Here is a 22,717-nt window from a genome sequence, read left to right as displayed (position 1 = left end):
TAAGACACCCGGGAAGTGAAAGGCTGTGATGGTTTGTATATGCTTGGCCCAGGGAGTGGCACTGTTAGGAGGCGTGGCCTTGTTGGAGTAGGTGTGTCACTGTGGGTGTTGGCTTTAAGACCCTAGCTGCCTGGAAGTCAGTATTCTGCTAGCAGCCTTCAGATGAAGATGTAGAACTCTCAGCTCCTCCTGCCCCGTGCCTGCCTGGACGCTGCCATGCTCCCACCTTGATGATAATGGACTGACCCTCTGAACCTGTAAGCCAGCCCCAATTAAATGCTGTCCTGATAAGAGTGGCCTTGGCCATGGTGTCTGCTCACAGCAGTGAAACCCTAACAGAGACAGAGCTTAAAGGAAAGCAAGAGCAGCGAGTTGTAAAAATCGGAGAGTTTGGTGTGGAAGTCTGAAAACAGCATGCGTGGCTGACCCTGGGAATCAGCTTGACTACATCAGAACCAGTGATAGGCCGAACTGTGGGTTACTCTGTGTGGGACATTATGCTGCAAACACAGCACTCATTAGCCCTCCTAGGATTGGCCTGGTATGTCCAAGAACATATATACATTTCATAAATGCATAGCCCTAGAACGTGACGGGTGCCAAGTGCCTGTGGTGACTGTACGTTCTAACCGCATCTCTTGTGATGTGCGGACCTTCCTTCCGTACCTGAACTCCGGCACCAGGCTGCGAGGTGGGTGGGGCACCGCGTTCACCACAACATTCCATATCGTCCTCTTCCTCTGCGAGTGGGGCCAGCGGAGCCCCAGCCTGCTCGCTGTACAAGGTCATTTCTGAATCATACTCCTTCCAGGCCTGCACATCCGGGAGGGTCCTGTCTTTATTCTCACCAGCAAAGCCTTCCATTGCCTCTTTAGGCTTTGGCGAGTTTTGCCTCCTGCATCTCTTGCAACAAAAATTCCGAAGAGCATGCGCCATGAAGGAGAAGGCCCGGCGGAAGCGATCCAGGGCTAGCTGCACTTTGGTTTTCCTGGTCTCGTCTTCTGAGTTTCCATCCTTCTCCTCATTGCTGAAGGAATTGAGCAGCAGGGCAATGAAGAGGTTAAGCACCTGAGGTGAGTAATAAGGGAAGTTTAGCAGAGGAAGAGGTGCTCTGAGCTCCTAGAACAACCTTTCCCTCAAAGCTCAGAGTGAAAGGAGACTTCGGCTCTCCCAACAATGCTCTCCTGCACAGGAAGTGACAAGATGGAACCGGAGGAAGGAAAAAAGACAAGAAACACAAAACAGGCACGGTGACATGTTGTGGCTAGCCCAGGGCTTGTATTTATGCCAATTCCACTCCTCAAAGGGGCTGCAGATGAGGAGTTGCCTTGTGAACCTTCTTCCCATCTTAACTTTTCAAATGAAGGCTTGCGCCAATGATTGGGCAGGGGGAGGAGCTAAGAGTTTGGGGGAGGAGAAAAGGAGCAACGGGGGGGGGGGGGGGGGAAGGGGAGGAGCTACGGAGGATCAACAAGAGGGAGGAGCTGGGGGGGGGGGGAGTGCGATCAACTGAGAGGCTGCAGAGAAAGAAGCTCGTGGCTGGGAGAGACAGCAAGTAATATGGGATAATATAGATGGAAATAGAGTAGTGTAGTGGGAGATCAGCCCAATCTAGGCTTGTAGCTTATTTTGTTACTGATTGAGTTGAGATTTCTTTTACCCGGGAATTGGGTTGGAAACAAAGTAGCAACAGCGATGGATGCACACATAGGGAAGGGTGCATTCTGAAAGGATTATACCGAGAGAACCCAGACTCAGGAAGACTAAACCATGTGTTCTCTCTCATAAGCAGATCCTACTTCTAAGACTTTTTAAACGAGTGTGTATGTGGGCATGAGTATAGGCATCAGCTGTGAAATAGAAAAGGAAACTATAAGACAGAAAACGGTGATTTAAAAAAGGGTAGTGATAGAATACATGTGACGTAGAAGAAAGGGTCCTACTGGGCTGAGAGGGCAAGAGCTTCTGAAGACAGCTCTGCAGTTCAAGTCCCCAGGACCCACATAAATGCCAAGTGGGCATGGAAGCCCACCCGTGATTCCAGCCACAGAGACAAAGCTAGGAAATCTCTGACAAGCTGGCCAGGCAGACCAGCCATATCTAAGAGCTCTGAGATTGATTGAGAGATCCTGCCTCAAAGAACAAGACAGAAGTGTGGTCAAGGAGGGTTTCTGACATCACCTCAAGGTCTCTACATACCGCCAACACACACACACACAGGCATGCATGTGTGCCTGCATATACAGGTGCCCACACATGTGTGAAACAGCATAACACACTCAAGTGGCACACCACATATACACAGAAATATGAAAAAGCTCTACAGTATGTATATAAATTCACAATTAAATTTATTATGTTTTGAATACTAATTTATTTTAATTTACTATTAGTTTTTATTTTTTACTCCTCTATGTGTCTGTATGTGTGTTAGTATGTGTGCATCTATTTTTGTGTATGTCCGTGTCTATGTATGTCTGTGTCTGTGTGTGTCTATATGTGTGTGTCTGTGTCTATGTATGTCTGTGTCTGTGTGTGTCTATATGTGTGTGTCTGTGTCTATGTATGTCTGTGTCTGTGTGTGTCTATATGTGTGTGTGTCTGTGTGTCTGTGTCTCTGTGTGTCTATGTCTGTCTGTGTGTGTGTGTGTGTGTGTGTGTGTATGACTGGGTATGCATGTCTTGGTGTGCACGTAATGTACACCAGGTGCTCACAGAAGGCATCAGAGGCTGGAACTACAGGTGGCTGTGAGCTGCCCTCGGGGGAGGTGTTTGAGGGATGAATGGACCCAGTCATAGATCTTCAGCTTTACCAGGAGAGCTCCTCTCTCTGAACCTTTGCTCAAGTTTCCCTCTGCACATCTAAACTCTTCCTGAATTTTAAGTGGCCTTCTCAAGTACCACAGTTCTCAGTGGATCCTTTCTCCGGGGCTCTCTTCAAACTCCCATTAGTGATGCCCTGGTTTCTGGCCCTTGTGACACTTACCTACTGTGCAGATACCATTTTCAGGCTCTTAGGACAAAGCTATCTGTGTGGACAGTTACTTACATCTGCCCCATGACCTCTACTTGTTCCAAGCCCAAGGTTCCTTATGCATCTCTCTCTCTCTCTCTCTCTCTCTCTCTCTCTCTCTCTCTCTCTCTCTCTCTCTCTCTTTCCCCCTGTATCTTCACTGATATGTATCTAGGTAGCCTCTCTGTTGATATCTAACCTGCTAGCTAAAGGCAAAGGCCCAAGCTGCCTCACCCAGTGAGGAAACCCAACAGTATAAGATGTCTGAAGAAGGAACAAGGGCCTGTTATAAGTGCAGACAGATTTGTTCAAATCGTTACATGATGTTTATGGCTCTAGGAATTACAGACACAAAAAGACACAGAGAAGGTAAAGAGCCATTTTTCCTCTGTGTGTGTGTGTGTGTGTGTGTGTGTGTGTGTGTGTGTGTATTATAGAAGAAGGTACATGTATAAACCCAAGGTCAACCTTGGATTTCATTCCTGCTGTTTTGATTTTTCTCCAAATATCTCTCCCTGGCCTGGAGCTCACCTAGGCTAACTGTAAGGCCCGGGGATCACCCTGCCTTCACATGCCCACCACAGCAGCGCATAAGTGGCAGCCCATTCATTCTGGAATGGGATTTAGGTCCTTGTGTTTGTACATCAAGCACTTTCCCATGTGAGCTCTTTGCCTCTTACACATAGTTTTAAGGATGAAAGGTCATCCTACGTCTCACCAGTGGACATCTCTGTCTATCTTATGCGCCATATCAAGTCACGCTTGCCTTAGCTGGGCAGTTCTCAACCTGTGGGTCTCCACCCCCACAAGGGTCACATAGCAGATATCCTGCATATCATATATTTACATCACTATTCATAACAATAGCAAATTTACAGTAGCAATGAAATAATTTTATATTGGGGGGTCACCACAACATGAAGAACTATATAAAAATGTCACCGATTAAGAATGTTGAGGATGACTGTCTTAGCCAATCACTGATCAGGAGAACATGATTTCCTTACACCAAGCATCGGGATGGATGGCCAATGGGCAGCACCAATAAACAGCACAACAACACACGTCCGTCCCGTGTGTTAAGAGGTCTCATCTCACGTCCACACCTCCCTCGGGTCAAATCCAAAATCAGATTCTTTTCAGTTTTATTTGTATGTGTATGAGTGTTTTGCTTGCACATGTCTGTTCATAGTGTGCTTGCTTAGTACCTGAGAACCCCAGAAGAGGGCATCAGGCTCCCTGGAACAGGAGCTGGGAACAACTGTGAGCTATTATGTAGGTACTGGGTATTGTATCCAGGTCCTCTGGTGGAGCAGCTGGTGCTCTTAACCAGTGAGCCACCTCTCCAGCCACATAAAAAGGAGAATTTTAAGATTCTATTGTCTCATACTCTGAATAACAATGCTCTCTAGTGAAGTGTTGTTAAGGGACTGAGGAGTGCTTAGCTCTAAATGGGAGATGCACATCACACGCAGTCTTTCTCCGCAGCTCACGGGTCATTGTGAATAAAGACTTAAGACCCAGAAGCAATGGATGAAGAGGACAACAGGGAACCAGTGCCTTCTGGACACTGCTGGGCAGTGGTACACACAAACTCACAGCAGCTCTGATGGCATACGCTGTCCTGTGCAAGCCCCAGGGGGGACCAAACAACACAGTGGAGAAGGGGACATGAAGTCCCACCCTTAGCCAAGGAGAGATTTGTCATTTTTTAGCTGCTGTGAGAGGGCCAGTTTCCCTTAAAGGTGTTGCTCCTGGTAAGTTAGCCACACTTCGATGGAAGACCACACATCCTTGAGTATATGAGCACCCCAAACTGGACTTAATGGGCGGGGTGGACGCTGAATCGGAGACTTCAGCCACTCACCACAAGCTTCCCGACCACCATGATCAGGACAAAGACGATGACGCACAGCGGGGAGCCTTCCATCTCCTGCATGCATTCCCACATGTTCTCGATCCACTCCCCACAGAGGATACGGAACACCACCAGGAAGGAATGGTAGAAATCGTCCATGTGCCAGCGCCGCCTGCCCCGCTCCCGGGGGGCATAGGCGGTCTTGTTGAATTTGGTGCCAAAGAGGCGCATGCCAACCACGGAAAAGATGAAGACCACGATGGTGAGGACCACAGTCAGGTTTCCGAGCGCTCCCACAGAGTGGCCGATGATCTTGATGAGAGTGTTTAGCGTGGGCCAGGACTTGGCTAACTTGAAGACCCTCAGCTGTGAAAACGGGGAACAAGCCAAAGGAAAGTTACACAGTCATGTGTGCAGTGAGCTGGTGTAGAAACCCCAGTGCTTGGGACTTTCAAAATATGCCACACCCACTGCGGCATGGTCACCAGCTTCTGGTCTCAAGTGCCACTTTTTTAATTTAAATTCCCCCCTTTTTTTCATTTTTAAAGTTTTATGCATATTGGTCATTTGCCTGCAAGAGTAGGACATCTGTTCAGTCTTGGAGGAGGCCAGCAGAGGGAGGCAGGTCCCCTGGTACTGAAGTTACAGGCAGCTGTGAGCCACCAGGCAGGTGCTAGGAAATCAACCTGGTCCTAACTGCTAGGCTGTTTCTCCAGCTCCTATTTAAATCTTTAAAAAGTTATATTTATCCATTTATTTGTGGAAAGACACACACACACACACACACACACACACAGGATGGTTGTTCTAGTCGCCTCAGCTGTTATTGGAGGGTTGTCCAGGTCAGATCGGGCCATGAGGGATTGTCTTGCTTGATGAGTCCATTGTGGACAGCATCGCCCCTACATGGTTGGGTTTGTGCTGTGTAAGAAAACTGGATGAACACGGATGGCTTCTGCTCGGATTCCTTTGCTCTGAGTGAGTTCCTTCTTCCCCTGATTTCCCTCAGGGATGGGCTACAGAAAATTAAAGCAAATAAGCTCTTTCCTCATCTGAGTTACTCTGGGTCAGATTTTCTGTTTCATCACTGAAGCAGAATTAACTTGGAATAGTAGTCAAAACAAGAGATTATATCCAAAGTTCAGCCTGCAGGAGTCGGACCTCTCCTTCTACCATGAGGGTCCCGAGGACTGAAGTCTGGTCATCTGGCTTGGGAGCAAACATGCCACCCTAGCTGAGCGATCTCAGCAACCCTACGTTTCTATTTTAAAATGGAAAATGTTGTGTTCTGGGGCTGGAGAGATGGCTCAGCAGTCATGAACACATGCTGCCCTTGTAGAGAAAAGTTCTTGTAGAGATTTCCACACTGGGTGGCTGGGACCCAGGGGCTCTGATGCTGGCTTCTGGCTTCCCCAGGCACCTGTACACATGTGACACACATGTAACATACACATGCATGCACATGCATGTGCACACGCACAGACACACACACACACAGCAACTTTTTTAAATTATTTTTAAGAGATCAACCTAAACTCACTGGGCATGGTGGCACACACCTGTAATCCCAAGCCTTGGGAAGAAGATTGGGAATTTGAGGCCAACCTGGGATACCTAGGGAGGTGGATGAATACAAATTTTGTCCTGGAGTTAAGATGTCATGAATTTAGGTTTAGTCCAAATTAGTTGTTGAACCCATTCAAGATTTTTTTTTTCTATTCAGGATGTTAGGTTACACAGTGAAATCAGAAAGTGGGGCCAGAGCCAGGTGTGCCAGCACACACCTGTAACCTCAGCACTGGGAGACTCAGGCAAGTAAGATCACAGCCAGCCTGGGCTATATGATGAGTGCCAGGCCAGCCTGGGCTACATAGCAAGACGCTGGAGAGAGAGAAAGAGAGAGAGAGAGAGAGAGAGAGAGAGAGAGAGAGAGAGAGAGAGAGAGAGAGAGAGAGAGAGAGAGACATAGAAACAGAGACAGACAAAGACAAAGACAGAGAAAGGAGGGAAAGGAATGGAAAGGGGAGAGGAGGGGAGGGGAGGGAATGGGAATGGGAGGGAGGGGAAAAGAATGGAACAGAGGAAATGGCTCAGAGGACAAAGGCGCTTCCTAACCTGAGTTTGAACCCCCGGATCCTCAATTACCCAAAGGACAACTCATGCAAGGTGTCCTTTGACCTCCACTCATGTAGTACACGCACGCCCGCGTGCGCACACACACACACACACACACACACGTGCACATAATAAAAGTAAATTTAAAGCGTAAAAATACGAAACAAGAGAAAGCACCTTACCACTCTGAGGGAAGCCAAGAAGGAGCGGTTGCCACCAGACAGTCTGTTGTAGAGCACGTCAGCGAGACTCAGAAGGGCCACAATGCTGTCAAAGACGTTCCAACCATGCCGGAAGTAGTGGTAAGGGTCCAGCGCGATGATCTTGAGACACATTTCCGCTATGAAAATTCCAGTGAAAACCTGCAATGGAGCAAAGCATGTAGGAGCTAGCTTTGCTTTGGAGGCTCCTGCTTCAGTTCAGGACCGTCTGAGGGACCCACGGTGGCTCCCGTGCGTGGTGGCTGAGGCCAACCTAGAGTCCAGGCACCGGGCACACAGGCCCAGGCTCCTCACTACCCTGAATCCACCAGGAGGCGCTAAAAGCCAGGTCTGCTGACTGCTGGCTGGGGCAGGGGCTGTGCCCCTAAGACCAAGATCCTGCCTCCAGCTGCTTTTATTTCTGCTTTAAACTGTTCTTATTGTTAACTTCTTGTGTTATCGTACAAGGCAATGTGTTGGATAACATTTTGACACATGCATGGCATATACTCTTCTTGTTGTCTTCCTCCCTGCTGCCCTCCCCCTGCTCCTCTGCTCTCCCCCCCTCTTCTGCCCTCCCCCCTGTTCCGCTGCCCTCCCCCTGCTCCTCTGCCCTCCCCCCTGCTCCGCTGCCCTCCACCCTGCTCCACTGCCTTCCCCCTGCTCCTCTGCCTTCCCCACTGCTCCACTGCCCTCCCCCTGCTCCACTACCCTCCCCCTGCTCCTCTGCCCTCCCCCCTGTTCCGCTGCCCTCCCCCTGCTCCACTGCCTTCCCCTGCTCCTCTGCCCTCCCCCCTGCTTCACCACCCTCCCCCTGCTCCTCTGCCCTCCCCCTGTTCCGCTGCCCTCCCCCTGCTCCACTGCTCTCCCCCTGCTCCACTGCCCTCCCCCCGATCCTCTGCCCTCCCCCCGCTTCACCGCCCTCCCCCTGCTCCTCTGCCCTCCCCCCTGTTCCGCTGCCCTCCCCCCTATTCCGCTGCCCTCCCCCTGCTCCGCTGCCCTCCCCCTGCTCCGCTGCCCTCCCCTGCTCCTCTGCCCTCCCCCCCGTTCCGCTTCCCTCCCCCCTGTTCCGCTGCCCTCCCCCCTGCTCCTCTGCCCTCCCCCTGCTCCTCTGCCCTCCCCCTGCTCCTCTGCCCTCCCCCCTGCTCCATCGCCCTCCCCCCATTCCTCCTGCTCTGTCTTGCTACTGCCCCTCACCCTAAGAAAATACGCAAAACTGGAGAGTTTCCTTATTTTAAAATTTAAAATGTATGTATGGTGTTTTCAGTTAGAGAAATGGAACTTTGGGAGAAGATTGTATATTCTGGAAAGATTTTTCAATCCATTAATCCATTAGCTAATTAGAGTAAAGCATCTACTGACTAATTGTTTGTTGTTTCTGATATATGAGAGACTCAATTTCCCATGAGGAGGAAACACCCACCTCCCACAGGAACCATGAAAGAGAGTGAACAATCCTTCAAAGTTTGGCTTCCTCCTTATCTTAGGTTTCCCAGTTTAACTGAGACTCACTCTGTTCAGTAAGAACCAGCGACATCCGGGAAGTTCACCCTATTCTCACTCTCTCGGGAACACCCACCTACATCTTCTAGGCCTGGCTCATCTTTCCTGAGAATTTACTTATAAACCAAATCTACGTTATTTTCTGACACGTGGCGTTCCCAGAACAAAGGGCCATGGAGGACATTATGGAGGGTCTCTGGAGATAGCTTTTTCTTGGAGGGATGGATGTTGTGAGACAGGGTCTCACGTAGCCCAGGCTAGCACTGAACTTGCTCTGTGATTGAGGATAACCTTGAACTTCTGACCCTCCTGCCTCTACCTGCTGAGTGCTGGGGTCACAAACATGCATCGCCACACCCAATTTATGTGCTGGTGCTGTGGATCAAACCCAAGGCTTCGTTCATACACACCACCAACTGAGCTACGCCCCTGCCCCAGTTTAGCATCTTCTCACCTTCTCTAATACCCAGAATGTTACTTTAGTATTGTCTACTATTGCATCTACTAGTCACATGGCTAAAGAGACCTTTAGAAGGCCCATGGGGCATCATAGCTGTGGCCTGCAGAGAACTCAGACCCAGACTCATCTTTTGCCTTTATTCCATTTAAGGAAACCAAGGTTTCAGTCTGGGTCAGGTTCCCAAAAACGCTTGCACTTCAACAGAGTTATGACTCAAAATTCTTTCATGCTTTACGAGAGCCCAAGATTACCCAGTTTCCTATTTTCAGTACAGTTTTTAAGGAGTCATCCATATTGTGGTGCTCCATGGCCAGGAAGACAGTGTTAATGATGATGCAGATGGTGATGGCCAGCTCAGTAAAGGGATCCGTCATGACAAGCCGCAGGCCCTTCTTTATGCGTAACCACTGGGGGCTACAGTCCCACACCAGGTACTTAGATGCCAAGTTTTTCCCACACGGGAAACAAGGCTCCTGGGATTTTTCTTGTTCTGGAAGAGAATGGAAGAAGAATCGGGTGTTTGCTCTGAACCAGCCTGGATGCTCCCCGCCTGGTTGTTTAACCTCTTCCCTCTTCCCTCTTCCCTCTTCCCTTTTCCCTCTTCCCTCTTCCCTCTTCCCTCTTCCCTCTTCCCTCTTCCCTCTTCCCTCTTCCCTCTTCCCTCTCCCCAGGGTTTTTTTGTGATACGTGGCTGATCAAGCAGGGCACTGACGTGAATAGCCAGGAAGTTTTTCCTGCCAAGCACAGTGCAGAGGAAATGACCTCTGCGAATAGCTGTGTATAGCCAGCATGTGGCACAGTCAAGTACATCAGACAGGGACCCAGAGGCCAGCATCGATTGGCTATGAACCCATGAGAGACACGGAGGTAAGCAGAAGCATTGCTTTCTAGCGAGTTCATGATGATGGCTGTAACCACGGCCAAGGGATACCAGGGCTTTGGAGAAGAAAAGAAGGTCAGGTACAGGCAGGGATGATTGAAGGTACTGTGAGGGTGATAATTGTCAATATGGTGGGATCTAAAAGTACCAGGGGACAAAAGGAGACAAAAGTCTGGGCGTGTCTGTGAAGGAATTCCTACATTACTGGGGGTGGGAAGACCCACTCTAAATATAGAAGGCACATTTCTCAGGCTGGAGTCTTGAATTTGAATGAAGAAAGTTGGAATATCTCTCTCTCTCTCTCTCTCTCTCTCTCTCTCTCTCTCTCTCTCTCTCTGTGTGTGTGTGTGTGTGTGTGTGTGTGTGTGTCTCTCTCCTTCTTGACTGTAGTCACAGTGTGACCTCTCATCCCTGCCTCCATGCCCTCCCTGTCATGACAGAGTATACCCTCCAACTGTGAGCCTTCCTTCCCCCTTTCTTCCTTCAGTTGCTCCTGTCTTGTTATTTTGTCACCGGTGTTCTGTCAGCTACTTGAGCTCAGGCCCTTAGGTGCCCATATCCCTGATTTGCTGGATGCCATTTCAGAGACTGCTGCAGGCCAAGAGAGGCCATGTAGTAGTTCAAATGTGCAGAAGGCCCCATCTGCCCCAGTCTTTCATGATCTTGAGTATTTATAAATTTCCTGGGACTCACTGCTTGCTATCAGCTAGGGCAAGCACAGGGTCTTGGCTGGTCTCTATGGTCTTCTTTGTCCCATGTCAGATTCCTGCCTCTAACTTTGAGGAAAAACTGCCACCTTCTGATAAGGTCTTATATGTGGCCTTATTGGCTGTGTCATTCAGACCTCCTGAGGCTGGTCAGCCTGCCGTGAGGTACTATCTCTGTTCTCAGGTGGAAATCTCTTCCTACCTCTAGCCAACCCACACCCAGGGGCCCACTTCAGGGGAGCACACCTCTCAGGAAGGCCCATTTTACTCAAACCACTTTGCTTGCATGCTCCTGAGATACGGGGAGTCTGTCTTTACAGGATGGCACAGTGGGGTGGTCCCAGGAAGCTTCCTCTGTGGAGGGCTTCTAGGGGGACTGCGGACGAGGGAGATAAAGAAGTCATAGATATCGGCTTTCCCGGAAATGTGGAACTTACCCTGCATGGTGATGGTTAAGATACTGACCGCGCTCAGCGCCCTCTGCCTGTGGAGGGGGTCCACATGCTCATCAAGGAGATCCACTGGTAAGTTCTGGGACAGTCGTTTGGTTTGCTCAAGGAGTTGTGGCTGTAAGAGAAAGCATGGTGGGCCTTGTAAAGGTGGGAGAGTTAACACTCCCCAAAATTCATAAAGATGTCAAATGTACGGAGAGGTCCACGATATCATCATGGTGGATCAGGCATGCAGTTTTCTTTGACCATGTGGAATAACCCAGAGACGCAGGGTTTGATCACTCGTTGTTCTTATACATGAGCATTTCTCAAATCTGGCCTACAGGAACTATGTTTTATTCAGCAAAAGGCAGGCAAAATACCCTCTACCCTAGTGATTAGGATGATTTTACTAGTGAGCACCACCCTACCTCATTTCCGTCTAGCCACAGACACGTGGCCCACTCAGTGTCTTTGCAGGGAGGCCTCACAAGCACCTCAACACTGATACATCCAAGATGGAACTGGCCAACCTTTCCACCCCTAACGCATGTCCTTTCTTGACTCTACAAATCACCTATTTGGTAAGCTGCAAGCCCTTCTGTGGGTAAATTTGCTTGTCTCTCTTCATCCTTGTTCTTGGCCGTTTTCTCAGGATTCAAACGCTCTCTCCCTCCCTCCCGGAAGGAGAAGGGAGTCTTCTGAGACTCAGAAAGCTAAGGAAGTCCCCAAGATTTAAGTGATTTCGAAAGCTAAACGATCCACAAGGCCCAGTCACAGTGTTTTTTAAAATATTTTTCTTATTTCGCATCTGTATGTGCCACAGCACATGAGTAGAGGTCAGAGGACAAGTTGAAGGGATGGGTCCTCTCTTTCTATCCCACCATTAGGGTCTCGAGAATTGTATTCAGGTCTTCAGGCTTGGGAGTGCACTCCCTTATCCCTGAGCCATCTCCCTGAGCTGCTTCCATGAGATTATAGAATCAGTAGACAGTGGCTGGGGAGGGAGGACTGGTCGACCACAGTTACACACAGACTTCTGGGATACAGCTTCACCCACACTGGGAAGGGCTTTTCAATGATACAGATGTCTTGGAGTCCCCAATGTGCCTATAAGAAACCCCAATAAAATTATTGACTTGCCAAGCTAGGCCTGGGTGGAATTCTTTCTTTGGTCTGTCATTGATGCCCTACCTGGGTGAGAAGATGTTTTATTCTCCCCAGGAAAAGTTACACATTGTTCTGGGCCCTCTCGGCAAGCTGCTGCCACCTCTGATTTGGGTTACCATGGCAACGTCTTAATTGGTTTCCTCCTAGTCTCTCCTCCAACTCCCTCTCTTCAATGTGTTTAGCTCGTTGAAAAAGACATTTCAGTTTCAGACTGTGAGCTTTAAATCATTATAACTAGGCTCAAGCACACCTTCATTAATCAAAATAACAGCCATTACAATCAACATGTTTTTTGCCAACAAAAGCTAAGTTTGTTTACCCCATGGCATAGGAATCCCTGCTTCCAGGAACTCACAGAACTCACAGAAAGCCTGCTCTGCATCCTGCTCCTGCTGGTTGTGGAAGCCTCTTCCCTACAGAAAGCTGTGAAGATGCTTGAAGACCTGATGGTAGGCTGGTGGGATCATGTGAATGTAGCAGATGAGAGAAAGTTCTGATGCCCTGCTCTTTTAACTTTCGAAGAGTGGGTTGTGCAACATGGCCAGGCAGTGTGGAGAACTGTGCCCCTGCTGTTGCCCAATGCCAGGGGAGAGCGGCATGGTTTGGTGCGCACACACCTCATCTACTGAGCATGTTCCTCGGATGCAACGATTTCTCCTCAGGAAACTAAAGAGGATCAGCCCAGCAGCAAGCCACCACAGAGCGCTCGGGACCTTTTCCCAGTGCAGGTTTGGCTTGAAAAAGTGCTTTGTGATCACTGGTCATCACTGGCTGTCTCTTGAGAGCCACGTTCCTCAAATGTCACAATCCAATAGAGAAATGGCCTGTCGCTGTTGTGGAGCACAAGGGTTCAAAACAACGTGTTCTTCAGGTTTTCAGTCAGCTCATGCGGCACCCACTGTCAAGTTGTTGCAGATCTCCAGTGTGCTTCAAATATCAAACAACCTTGAACGCTCATATGGAGCCCACTGACCACTTCTGAAGTTGGAAGAGGATGGGCTTTGATGATTGACAGGCTGTGATGGTGGCTATCAATCAGCCACCATTAACTCTGCGTGGCTGGCCACTAAGCTCTCTGTCTCCAAGGTCTTGCCTCCTTTACAAGACTTGTTGAGCTGCCACTGCAGTCCCTGGAGGTCCCTGGGCCGGTCACTGATGTCATAAGTCACCTCTGCTGCTTTATGACCCATTTCAAAATCAAATAAGAAGTTTGGCCTAACTTTGTTTTTGTAGTATAAGGCAGGGGCCACAACCACTTTGAGGATCTAATGACTCTTTCACAGGGGTCACCTAAGACCATCAGAAAACAAAGATATTTGCATCATGATTTGTAACAGTAGCAAAATTACGGATATGAAGTAGTAATGAAATGATTTTATGGTTGGAGGTCACCACAGCATGAGGAACCATATTAAAGATTCACCGTATTAAAGATTCACAGCATTAGAAAGGTTGAGACATCACTGGCAAAAGGTAAATATAAAATACACAGCAAGTAAAAATATTTAGCAAGAAAACCTAAGGCAGGAGGTGAGCATGAAAAAGGGCCATAGAAGCAGATCCTTGCTTGTACTGTATTGTATCCCAACAGCAAGCTGTAGATGCCAACAATGCAAAATCACAGTTACTTTTGTATCAATCTACATCCAAGATTTTAAAAACATACATCACCAGTTGGGCCTGGTGGTTCATGCCTTAATCCCAGGATTCAGGAGACTAAGTCAGATACTAGCCCGGTCTACATAGCAAGCTCCAAGACAGCCAGGGCCACACACTGTGACCTCAAAGAAAGGAAGGAAGAAAGAAAGAAAGAAAGAAAGAAAGAAAGAAAGAAAGAAAGAAAGAAAGAAAGAAAGAAAGAAAGAAAGAAAGAAAGAAAGAAAGAAAGGAAGGAAGAAAGAAAGGAAGGAAGGAAGGAAGGAAGAAAGAAGGGAAGGAAGGAAAAAGAGGGAAGGGAGGGAAAGGGAGGGGAGGGAGGGAAAGAGAGGGGAGGGAGGGAAAGAGAGGGGAGGGAGGGTAAGGAAGAAAGGGAGGGAGGAAAGGTGGGAAAGGGAGATAGGGAGGGAGGAAGAGGAAATAAGGAAGGAAGGAAAGAAGAGAAAGAGAAAAAAATATATAAATTTTTAAAAATAGGTGTGGTGGTTCACACCTTTAATCCCAGTACTTTGGAGGCAGAGGTATGGAAATCTCTGTGAGTTTGAAGATAGCCTGTTCTACATAGCAAACTCTAGGATAGCCATAGCTACATAATAAGATCCTGCCCCAAAACAAAACAAAACAAAAACCATGCGCAAAAACACACATCTCTTGTTTCAAACACTTCACCTTTTCCCATGTCTACTCTCCACATAAAGACTGAATGAACTCCATGGCTTGTATTTTAAGACCTTCTGTGATTACTCCCATCTTACCAACATAGGCTCTTGTCACCATCCTCCAACCACACAGCACACGTGTACATGCACATACACACACACATACACACACATACACACACACACAAATGCACAGACATACACACATGCATCCACATGCACACACACACATGTATACACATACACACACATGTGTTTGAGTGGACCATGTTCTCCTGCCCATTTTTGCTTCCAGGCCTTGGCACAGGTTGCTCTCGGCTCTAGATACACCTCTCTTCCGTTTGCCTGGTGAATCCCACTGGGCTTAGACACCACTCCCCTGGGGACATTTGCTGACCTGCTACTAACTCACGTCCTCCAACTCCAGTCATTTCTAGGTTGGTTGTGCCAAAGAGATACTGTTGGTTTGGTCACCCTATCCACGAGTCCCAGGGCCTCTCCTCAAGCACTTCCTCTACTAGCCCCAAACTCCTCTGTCCTGTTACAAAGCAAGTCAAAAACACAGCAAAATTATGATCATTGGTTCCTAACAATCTATATCCAATGGTGAATTAAAATTAATATATCTATATATAGATATAGAAATAAGACAGATACAGGGACAGACAGACACACAGACACACAGACTCTAATAACCTAACTCCATGGGCTTCAGCCACCAGTTACCTTGGTAGCAGCTCCACAATGTGCTTCCTTCCTGATGGCACAGGACTCTACTCTCCCCCGGGACCGTCTGCTCAGGTCACCTACCTGCACTCTGATGCCTTTGGCTCTGCTTTAGAGTGAGCCAACACCGGCACCGCCCTTTCCAAATTGTCTGTGCCAAAGGACACACTCTTGCCTGCCTGTACCTAGATTAAAACGTTCCGTTTGACAAACCTCAGATCAGGGTCACATGTTCAGCTCTTGGTTCTGGTCTGGCCTCACTAAACACTGGGCGACCACCACTGGCGGCCCCAACTCAGAACTCCCCTTTTTAATATCCAAACTGATTTAGATAATGTGATAAAAATAAATTGGAGTCCAAGGCCCCTCTTCCCATATAGCACCTGGTTCATCTTAACCCTTCTCATCCTGGACACTTAACTCCCACTACGCCATAGCCTGAATGCCAGACATCTTTGCTGGGTCTCTGAGCCCGCTTCCTGTAGCTGAGACATATGGAATCTTTCTGTTCCTGGGATTCCTTTGCCTGTGTCGTTTTTTTGTTTTTTTTTTTAAATACAGTAATTTTTAAATTTATTTATGTATTTATTTATTTATTATATACACAGTGTTCTATCTGCATATATGCCTAAATACCAGAAGAGGATGTCATATCTCATCATAGCTGGTTGTGAGCCACCATGTGGTTGCTGGGAATTGAACTCAGGACTTCTGGAAGAGCAGCCAGTGCTCTTAACCTCTGAGCCATCTCTCTAGCCCCATGCCTGTGTTTTTGAGCCATCTTTGCTTCTGCCTCCACAGCCTGGGTCCTTTGGCTTGTATTTTAATGGTTTTCGGTCTGCTGGCCTCTGTGTTACAGTATTATTAACTTGGCGTCTTCATGAGAGTTAAAAACACTCATTAAGCTTTTCAGGTGGTCTCCTCCATCTGCAGACACTCTGATACCAGTTATGGATGTGTGAATCACCGGGCTCAGTCTTACAGAGATTCAGATGTCTTTTGAGCGTAGATAATATTAGAAAATTGACACCGTTTACTTCAGTGAAAAGCTAGCTCTGGAGATGGGATTTGGTCTATTCACTTTAGATCCAATCATGTTTGTCTAAGAGTTTTCTCCAAAGCCTCCTTTCATGGCTCTGTGATGGGGAGAAGGACGTCCACCACCAGCCCGGGAAAAGACATTATGTGCAGAGAGGAGCTAAACCATTCCTGGTCGGGATTGCTGTTGTTATCTCATGGTATTTACATTTTCCTTTCAGGTTTTTGAGGTTCCCTGTGTTGCCCTAGCTGTCCTGGAACTCACTCTATAGACCACACTGGCCTCAAACTCAGAGATTCACCTGCCTCTGCCTCTGCCTCTGCCTCCCAAGTGCTGGGATTTCTGTCACTGAGAAAGAAACAAGAGAGATCAGTGGCCACGACCCACAGAAATGACCCCTGAGAGGCTCTAATGAGACTGTGGGCCCCGTTTGCAGGACTCAGAACTGAAACTGGCCTGAAGCTCTCCTTACACAGGCACTCAGCTTAACGCACTCCAGGACTCCCTGGGCTCTTTGGCTGCTGCCAAGAGGAGACCTGACTGCTGCTCAGGGTGTGCACCCTCCTCCACAAACTGCTTCTGCACCGGGCTTGAGGTGAGGCACAGACAGGAAGTCACCACAAGCCTCCTCCTGTGCATGGGCTGCCGGTTCCTCCCACTCTGTCTCCTCTCTTTAATCACATCTTTCCTTATTATCCCCATACTTGACATGTTTACACTGTTAAATGTTTTACTCACTGAACTCCCCTTCCCATGCCCAAACAAAACGTTTCACTGAAGCTTTTCCAGTGGCTCTCACCCTAAAACAGCTATGTCTGACCCGTGTAACAAAGTACCTTTCAGCTGCTGCGGAGAAACCCCAGCCCAGACACAATTCCGAACACCAGTCCTCCGCCTTCCCTGGCTCCCTCCCTCCGGTGCCCTGCAGCTCACATTGCTGCTGAAGTCCTGGTAGAGGGACAGGTCACCATCACCCTGGCCAACACTGTACCCACTGCATCTCACCGGCTCACTCTGGTTCTCCCACCCGACTCCCACCTCCCACTCGTCCACCTTCCTGGGCAATCTCTCCGTTTTTCTCTGCAACAAAATCATCTGTTTAAAATCCCCTAAGGATTATTTCTTTAAAGTTTCTCCAGGAATGCATGACAGCAACCACATGATCCAACGACAGTCGATCAAGTTAAAACACTCCTGCTAAGTGACCTGAAGACACCTTCCTTAATGGTCCTGGAACTAACCCCCTCTAACAGCAACCTACCTCACCTCACAGTTAAAGAGTTGACGCCCTGTTCCCTGATTACATGACTCCCTTTCTCCTTATCTCTTTCTATGCTTTTTTTGTTTTTCGTTTTTTTGTTTTTTGGAGGGTTTTTTTGGTTTTTATTTTTTTTTATTTTTTTATTTTAGGGTTTGAAATGATAGCATGCCTCCTTCCTGTGAGATCACAGATGGCTTTGCCCAACTCGTCTGTGAGCAGAGAGAAATGTCTCTCAAAATAATCTGCCTCACCTCGGGGAAACAATTTTAGGAAGGAGAGAGCACGCAGGAGAGATACACAGCTGCCCCTATGGCTGTAACAATTTCCTCATTCCCAGCCCCCACCAGACTCCTGCCCCTATAAAGGGTGGCAGCCATCTTTGTTCCAGACAGACCCGTCAGTCTCCTGCAGAAGAAATGCTACCCCTCACTGTGTGTGCTAATAAACACAGCCCCATCTGAAGGTCAGACCCTGGTCTCTTAAAAGTCTATCTTCCAGCTCTCTAGACTGCCTCAGAAACCTAATAACCCACAGGCTTGTGGGTTAAAGACCTTGTCCCCAGATGGTGGTCTTACACTTGGGAGGTTATGGACCCTCTGAAGCACGGTGCTCAGCTGACTGACATAGGCCGCTGTGTGTTTTGAAGGCCATACCTCCTGTTCCAACTCCCTGCTTCTTTGTCATTTGCCACAATGTGACAAGGTCAACCTGCTGCCTGGTTCTCCTGCTAACTTAGTCTGAGCCAATCACGAAGCTATACCTTCCCTGCCAGTACGCACCGGAAGTCCCTCAACCTGAACCAAAACAACACTTTAGTCTCCGCAGTTGTTCCACTGGGAATTTTGTCACAGTGATAGAGAACCTAAGTCTCACACACACTGTGACTGATTGCTCTCACATGGACTGGAATGGCCACACAGAGGGCCGGGTGTACACACAAGTGCACAGATGGAGAAAGGAGCAGAGAGGAGAGGAGTTGTTCGTCCAACTGAGGCAGAGCCACTCCCCTGGGGGCATGGGAGAAGACTTACGTTTTTAGAGGCATCGTCCTCTGAGTCAGACACCGAGGCTTGAGCTCTCTTGGATGCTCTCATGAAGAAGGACTTTCTTGTCTTACTACCAAAAAACTTCCTCTTCTTTGGGGAAAAGGATGAAGCTTGGAGGGAATTAAGGGAACTTCTGTCAATTCCCATGGCAACCAGAGCCTTTGAGAGAGAGCAGAAGCAATTAATGAACAGATTATACATCCCATGAAGATGCAGATGACCTCGGGAAGCTACTCTCCTCTCTCCATCAACGGAACCCTTTAGGTGGCCCTGTGCCTCCTTTGAATGCTTAGCAGGGCTGTCATTTATCTGGGGAGTGGCTCGGTTTTTTGATTTCTGTTTTTCACATAGGCCTCTTAGTTGCCCAAGGCGGGGTTAACTTGAGCATGCCGTCCCCGTGCCTGATCCTTAGCACAACGCCTCGAATGTGCTAGGGACTCGGTGTGTATTTATTCCTGGGGACACTGAGGACTTACCATGGGATTCTGTCAGACAAATCTGAGGTATGCAAAAGACAGCAGAGTGTAAAGCTATTTGTTACTACCCTGAAAATCTCAGGACTGGAGGAGAGAATGTAATGGCAGGGAAACATCTTGGGATGGTGCGCAGCTGGGCTGGAATTCCAGGAAGGGAGAAGCCCCACAGTAGTAGAGCTCCAGTCCTCACATACACACACCCCGCCCCGTTCTGAAGAAAAACACTTTCAGATTTGCATAAGAAGGTTTTCAACAGAGCCTAAGTGTGCACGTGTGCACATAAATAAGTAACATTCTATAGCCAGTAACTTGGTACACATTCTTTGATGGTACAGGTTTCCAGAAGTCATTAAGCATTGAAACCACATTCTCTAGAACCCTGTGTCAGACCAGTTTGAGAACAGCAGCAGCACAGCCTGCCTGCATGGGGCTCAAATCCTCAGTAAAAGATAGGGCACTAAAGGGGTGAGACCTGGCCCCAAGAGGCCACCTTCAGCCTCCCTCGCAATGTCGCTGGGTCCCCCGGAGCAGGCCCTACTGTCTAAGCCCTACCTCCTTCTCCTCCCTTAACAGCTGCTGGGCCTCCTGAAACATCCTCTCCTTGGCCTCTGTCTCGGCAGCTACATTTCTGTTCTGTTCTTCATAAGCCATGGTGACGACGGCCAGGGTTAAGTTAAGCAGGTAGAAAGAGCCCAGGAAGATGACCACCACGAAGAAGAAGACAAAGTAGATCCCAGAGGTCTGAAGGATCTGCAAGGGGCAGAACACAGCCTATATATCTGTTGTACCTTCTTCCATAGTCCAACAGGATGGCATGGTTGCAGATGCTCGGGTCTCCAGCAGGGGTGTCTAACCATAGCCCAGGACAGCTACGAATTAGCCGAACTCAAAGTCGTAAACTTACTTAAAATATGAGATACATTGGAATATTTTATAACTCAATCACATGGTTCTTTTTCTAAGATTTATTTATTTTCATGTGTATGTCTGTGATGGTGCGTGCTTGTGTGTGTGTGTGTGTGTGTGTGTGTGTGTGTGTGTGGCCAGAAAAAAAGTGTCAGGTCCACTAGGGCTGGAGTGACAGGCAGTCATGAGCTGTATGATGTGGGGCTGCTAGAAACTGAACCCAAAAGGATCACGTGCTCTTATCCGCTGAGCCGTCTCTCCAGCCCCGACTGCATGGTTAAGAGTGAGCTTTGTGAATGATCAAGTACTACTGCACCATCTTGCAAAAGAAATACAGAAAGAGAGGGGGGAGGAGGGAGGGAGGAAGGAAGGAAGGAAGGAAGGAAGGAAGGAAGGAAGGAAGGAAGGAAGGAAGGAAGGAAGGAAGGAAGGATAAGAAACACATTTGTGATCTCAAAATCTGCAAGTGCAAGTGAACCCGGCCCACCCCCACCCTGCGTAGCCCACGACAGTTCTTCTTGGTCCATTGTGATCCAGAGAAGCCAAAAGTCAAGGCAGCCACCGCTCCCAGCCTCCCAGTGACGACACAGCAGCTCCGAACCTCCTCTCCTGCAGTGGAACTGGCATAGGTTCAGAGAGGTCAATCTCCCTGAGTTGACTGTCCATAACTCTCTCAGTGGTGCTTGTGAGTTTTCAAAATAGAAAAGGCAGAAGAGAGAGAGACAGAGACAGAGACACAGAAAGAGACAGAGATAGAGAGACAGACAGAGAGACAGAGACACAGGAAGCGTGCGCTAAGGCTGGAAAAGCAGTTGGGGGTAATGCATGAAGAAAGAGTTTGTGCTCGTATTTCCGGCATCTTGTTTCATTGTCTTAGAGTTTCTAACACAATCTCTGAAGCAGGATTCAATCATACAGCCAATTCAGATAAGCAAGAGATGACAAAGAAGGAACTGGAGGGTAGCTTTTAAATAAATGATAAATGGGTTGGTAAGACAAAGGGAGGTCAGAATGGATCGGGGAGTCAGAGAGAATATAAACAGGAACCTGTCGATAAAGCTTCTCCCAAGAGTCTTGAGTCATAACCCGGAACATGGCAAGAAAAGACCAGCCAAAGTTGTCAAAGTTCGTATAATTATAGTCTGGGTTAAATGCGGTTTTGTTGCACGTGGAACCACTGGGACAGTGTCTAGATGTCGGAGACAAGAGAATCAAGAAAAGATTAGCTTTCCCCTCTCCCCACGCCCAGTCCAACTCCCTCAAGAAGACGTAGAGAATGGCTGCCTCCTATGTTTCCCTGACTTCCCCTCAAGGCCTCTCACTGACCCTCCCAAGGGATTGATAATGAAATCATATTAGCCAGGTGTTCATTGAAAGATTAAATGCAAGCCCAAGGCACTATAGCAATATCAAAACACATGTCCCAGGAGCTGTGGGAACCAGCACAGAGCTGCACAAGATGGGACCTGTCAACATCCCATCATGGACACAGGTATCCCTCAAGAGGCCCTACCTTCTCCAAGAGCAAAGACTGACAGTTAGTGGTTGCTGGGGAAGGGCATAGGCACTGGTAAGCTCCAGTACTCCAGAAGCTAACTGCCTAGGCCTCTTCTTGTAAGCAACCCTGATTAAACTCAGTGGGATACACACACACCCCACACATACACACATACCATATACACACATACCACACACCACACACAAACACACAACACACTAAACACACCACACATACACACACATACACACACACACCACACCAAACACACCACACACACACATACACATACACACCATACACACACATACCACACACCACACCAAACACACCACACACACACATACACATACACACCATACACACACATACCACACACCACACCAAACACACCACACATACACACACATACACACACATACCATACACACACACACACCACACCAAACACACCATACACACATACACATACACACCATATACACACAACCACACACAACACACATACACACACACCAAACATACACACAAACTATACCACACATACCACATACATACACACAACCACACCAAACATACCACACATACACACACATACACATCATACACACACAATATACCACACACAAACACATACAACACACATACACACACACCAAACATACACACAAACTATACCACACATACCACATACACACACATACACACAACCACACCACACACATACATACACCATAACACACACACACACACACACACCCCACAAAGGAAGGAGGGGAAGCACTGGAAAAAAGACATGTTTCAGAGGTAGAAGGAGGGCAACGGGGAAATCCCTAAAATTCATTACATATATGCATGACACTGACAAAGGATAAAAAGATAAATTGAAAAATAAAAATGAAATTAGAGAAAGGGACAGAAAAAAAGAATGAACTTTGGGACAATGGTGATTTACATAATTTAAAATAAAAATGTTGTACCCTAAAAAATTATATTCATGATAGTTATTAAGTCTCCCTCCTGAGTCTCTTGGTCCTGCCTACTACAGGTACCGCTAACAATTAGCTTTATAAGCTTCCAGTTTTCCACGGAGAGAGAAACGCATTGATTTAT

The 22,717-nt window shown here is 48.0% G+C and overlaps 1 protein-coding gene across 1 annotated transcript in view; it reads right to left on the bottom strand.

Moving 5' to 3' along the window:
* Positions 1-22,717, bottom strand: part of Scn11a (sodium voltage-gated channel alpha subunit 11) — a 62,290-nt gene that overhangs the window by 27,633 nt on the left and 11,940 nt on the right. The window contains exons 8-15 of the mRNA XM_052186978.1: positions 21,154-21,295; positions 19,753-19,950; positions 18,710-18,883; positions 11,174-11,303; positions 9,401-9,639; positions 7,169-7,348; positions 4,881-5,237; positions 667-1,068 (exon numbers count right to left, since the gene is read on the bottom strand). Of these exons, the coding sequence (XP_052042938.1) occupies positions 667-1,068; positions 4,881-5,237; positions 7,169-7,348; positions 9,401-9,639; positions 11,174-11,303; positions 18,710-18,883; positions 19,753-19,950; positions 21,154-21,295 (1,822 nt within the window). The remainder of the gene's footprint in view (positions 1-666; positions 1,069-4,880; positions 5,238-7,168; positions 7,349-9,400; positions 9,640-11,173; positions 11,304-18,709; positions 18,884-19,752; positions 19,951-21,153; positions 21,296-22,717) is intronic.

This window comes from Apodemus sylvaticus, chromosome 7 (genome assembly GCF_947179515.1).
Source record: "Apodemus sylvaticus chromosome 7, mApoSyl1.1, whole genome shotgun sequence".
Classification (NCBI taxonomy): Eukaryota; Metazoa; Chordata; class Mammalia; order Rodentia; family Muridae; genus Apodemus; species Apodemus sylvaticus.
Note: the sequence above shows the minus strand (reverse complement) of the source record. Positions and strands in the feature narration are given on the sequence as shown.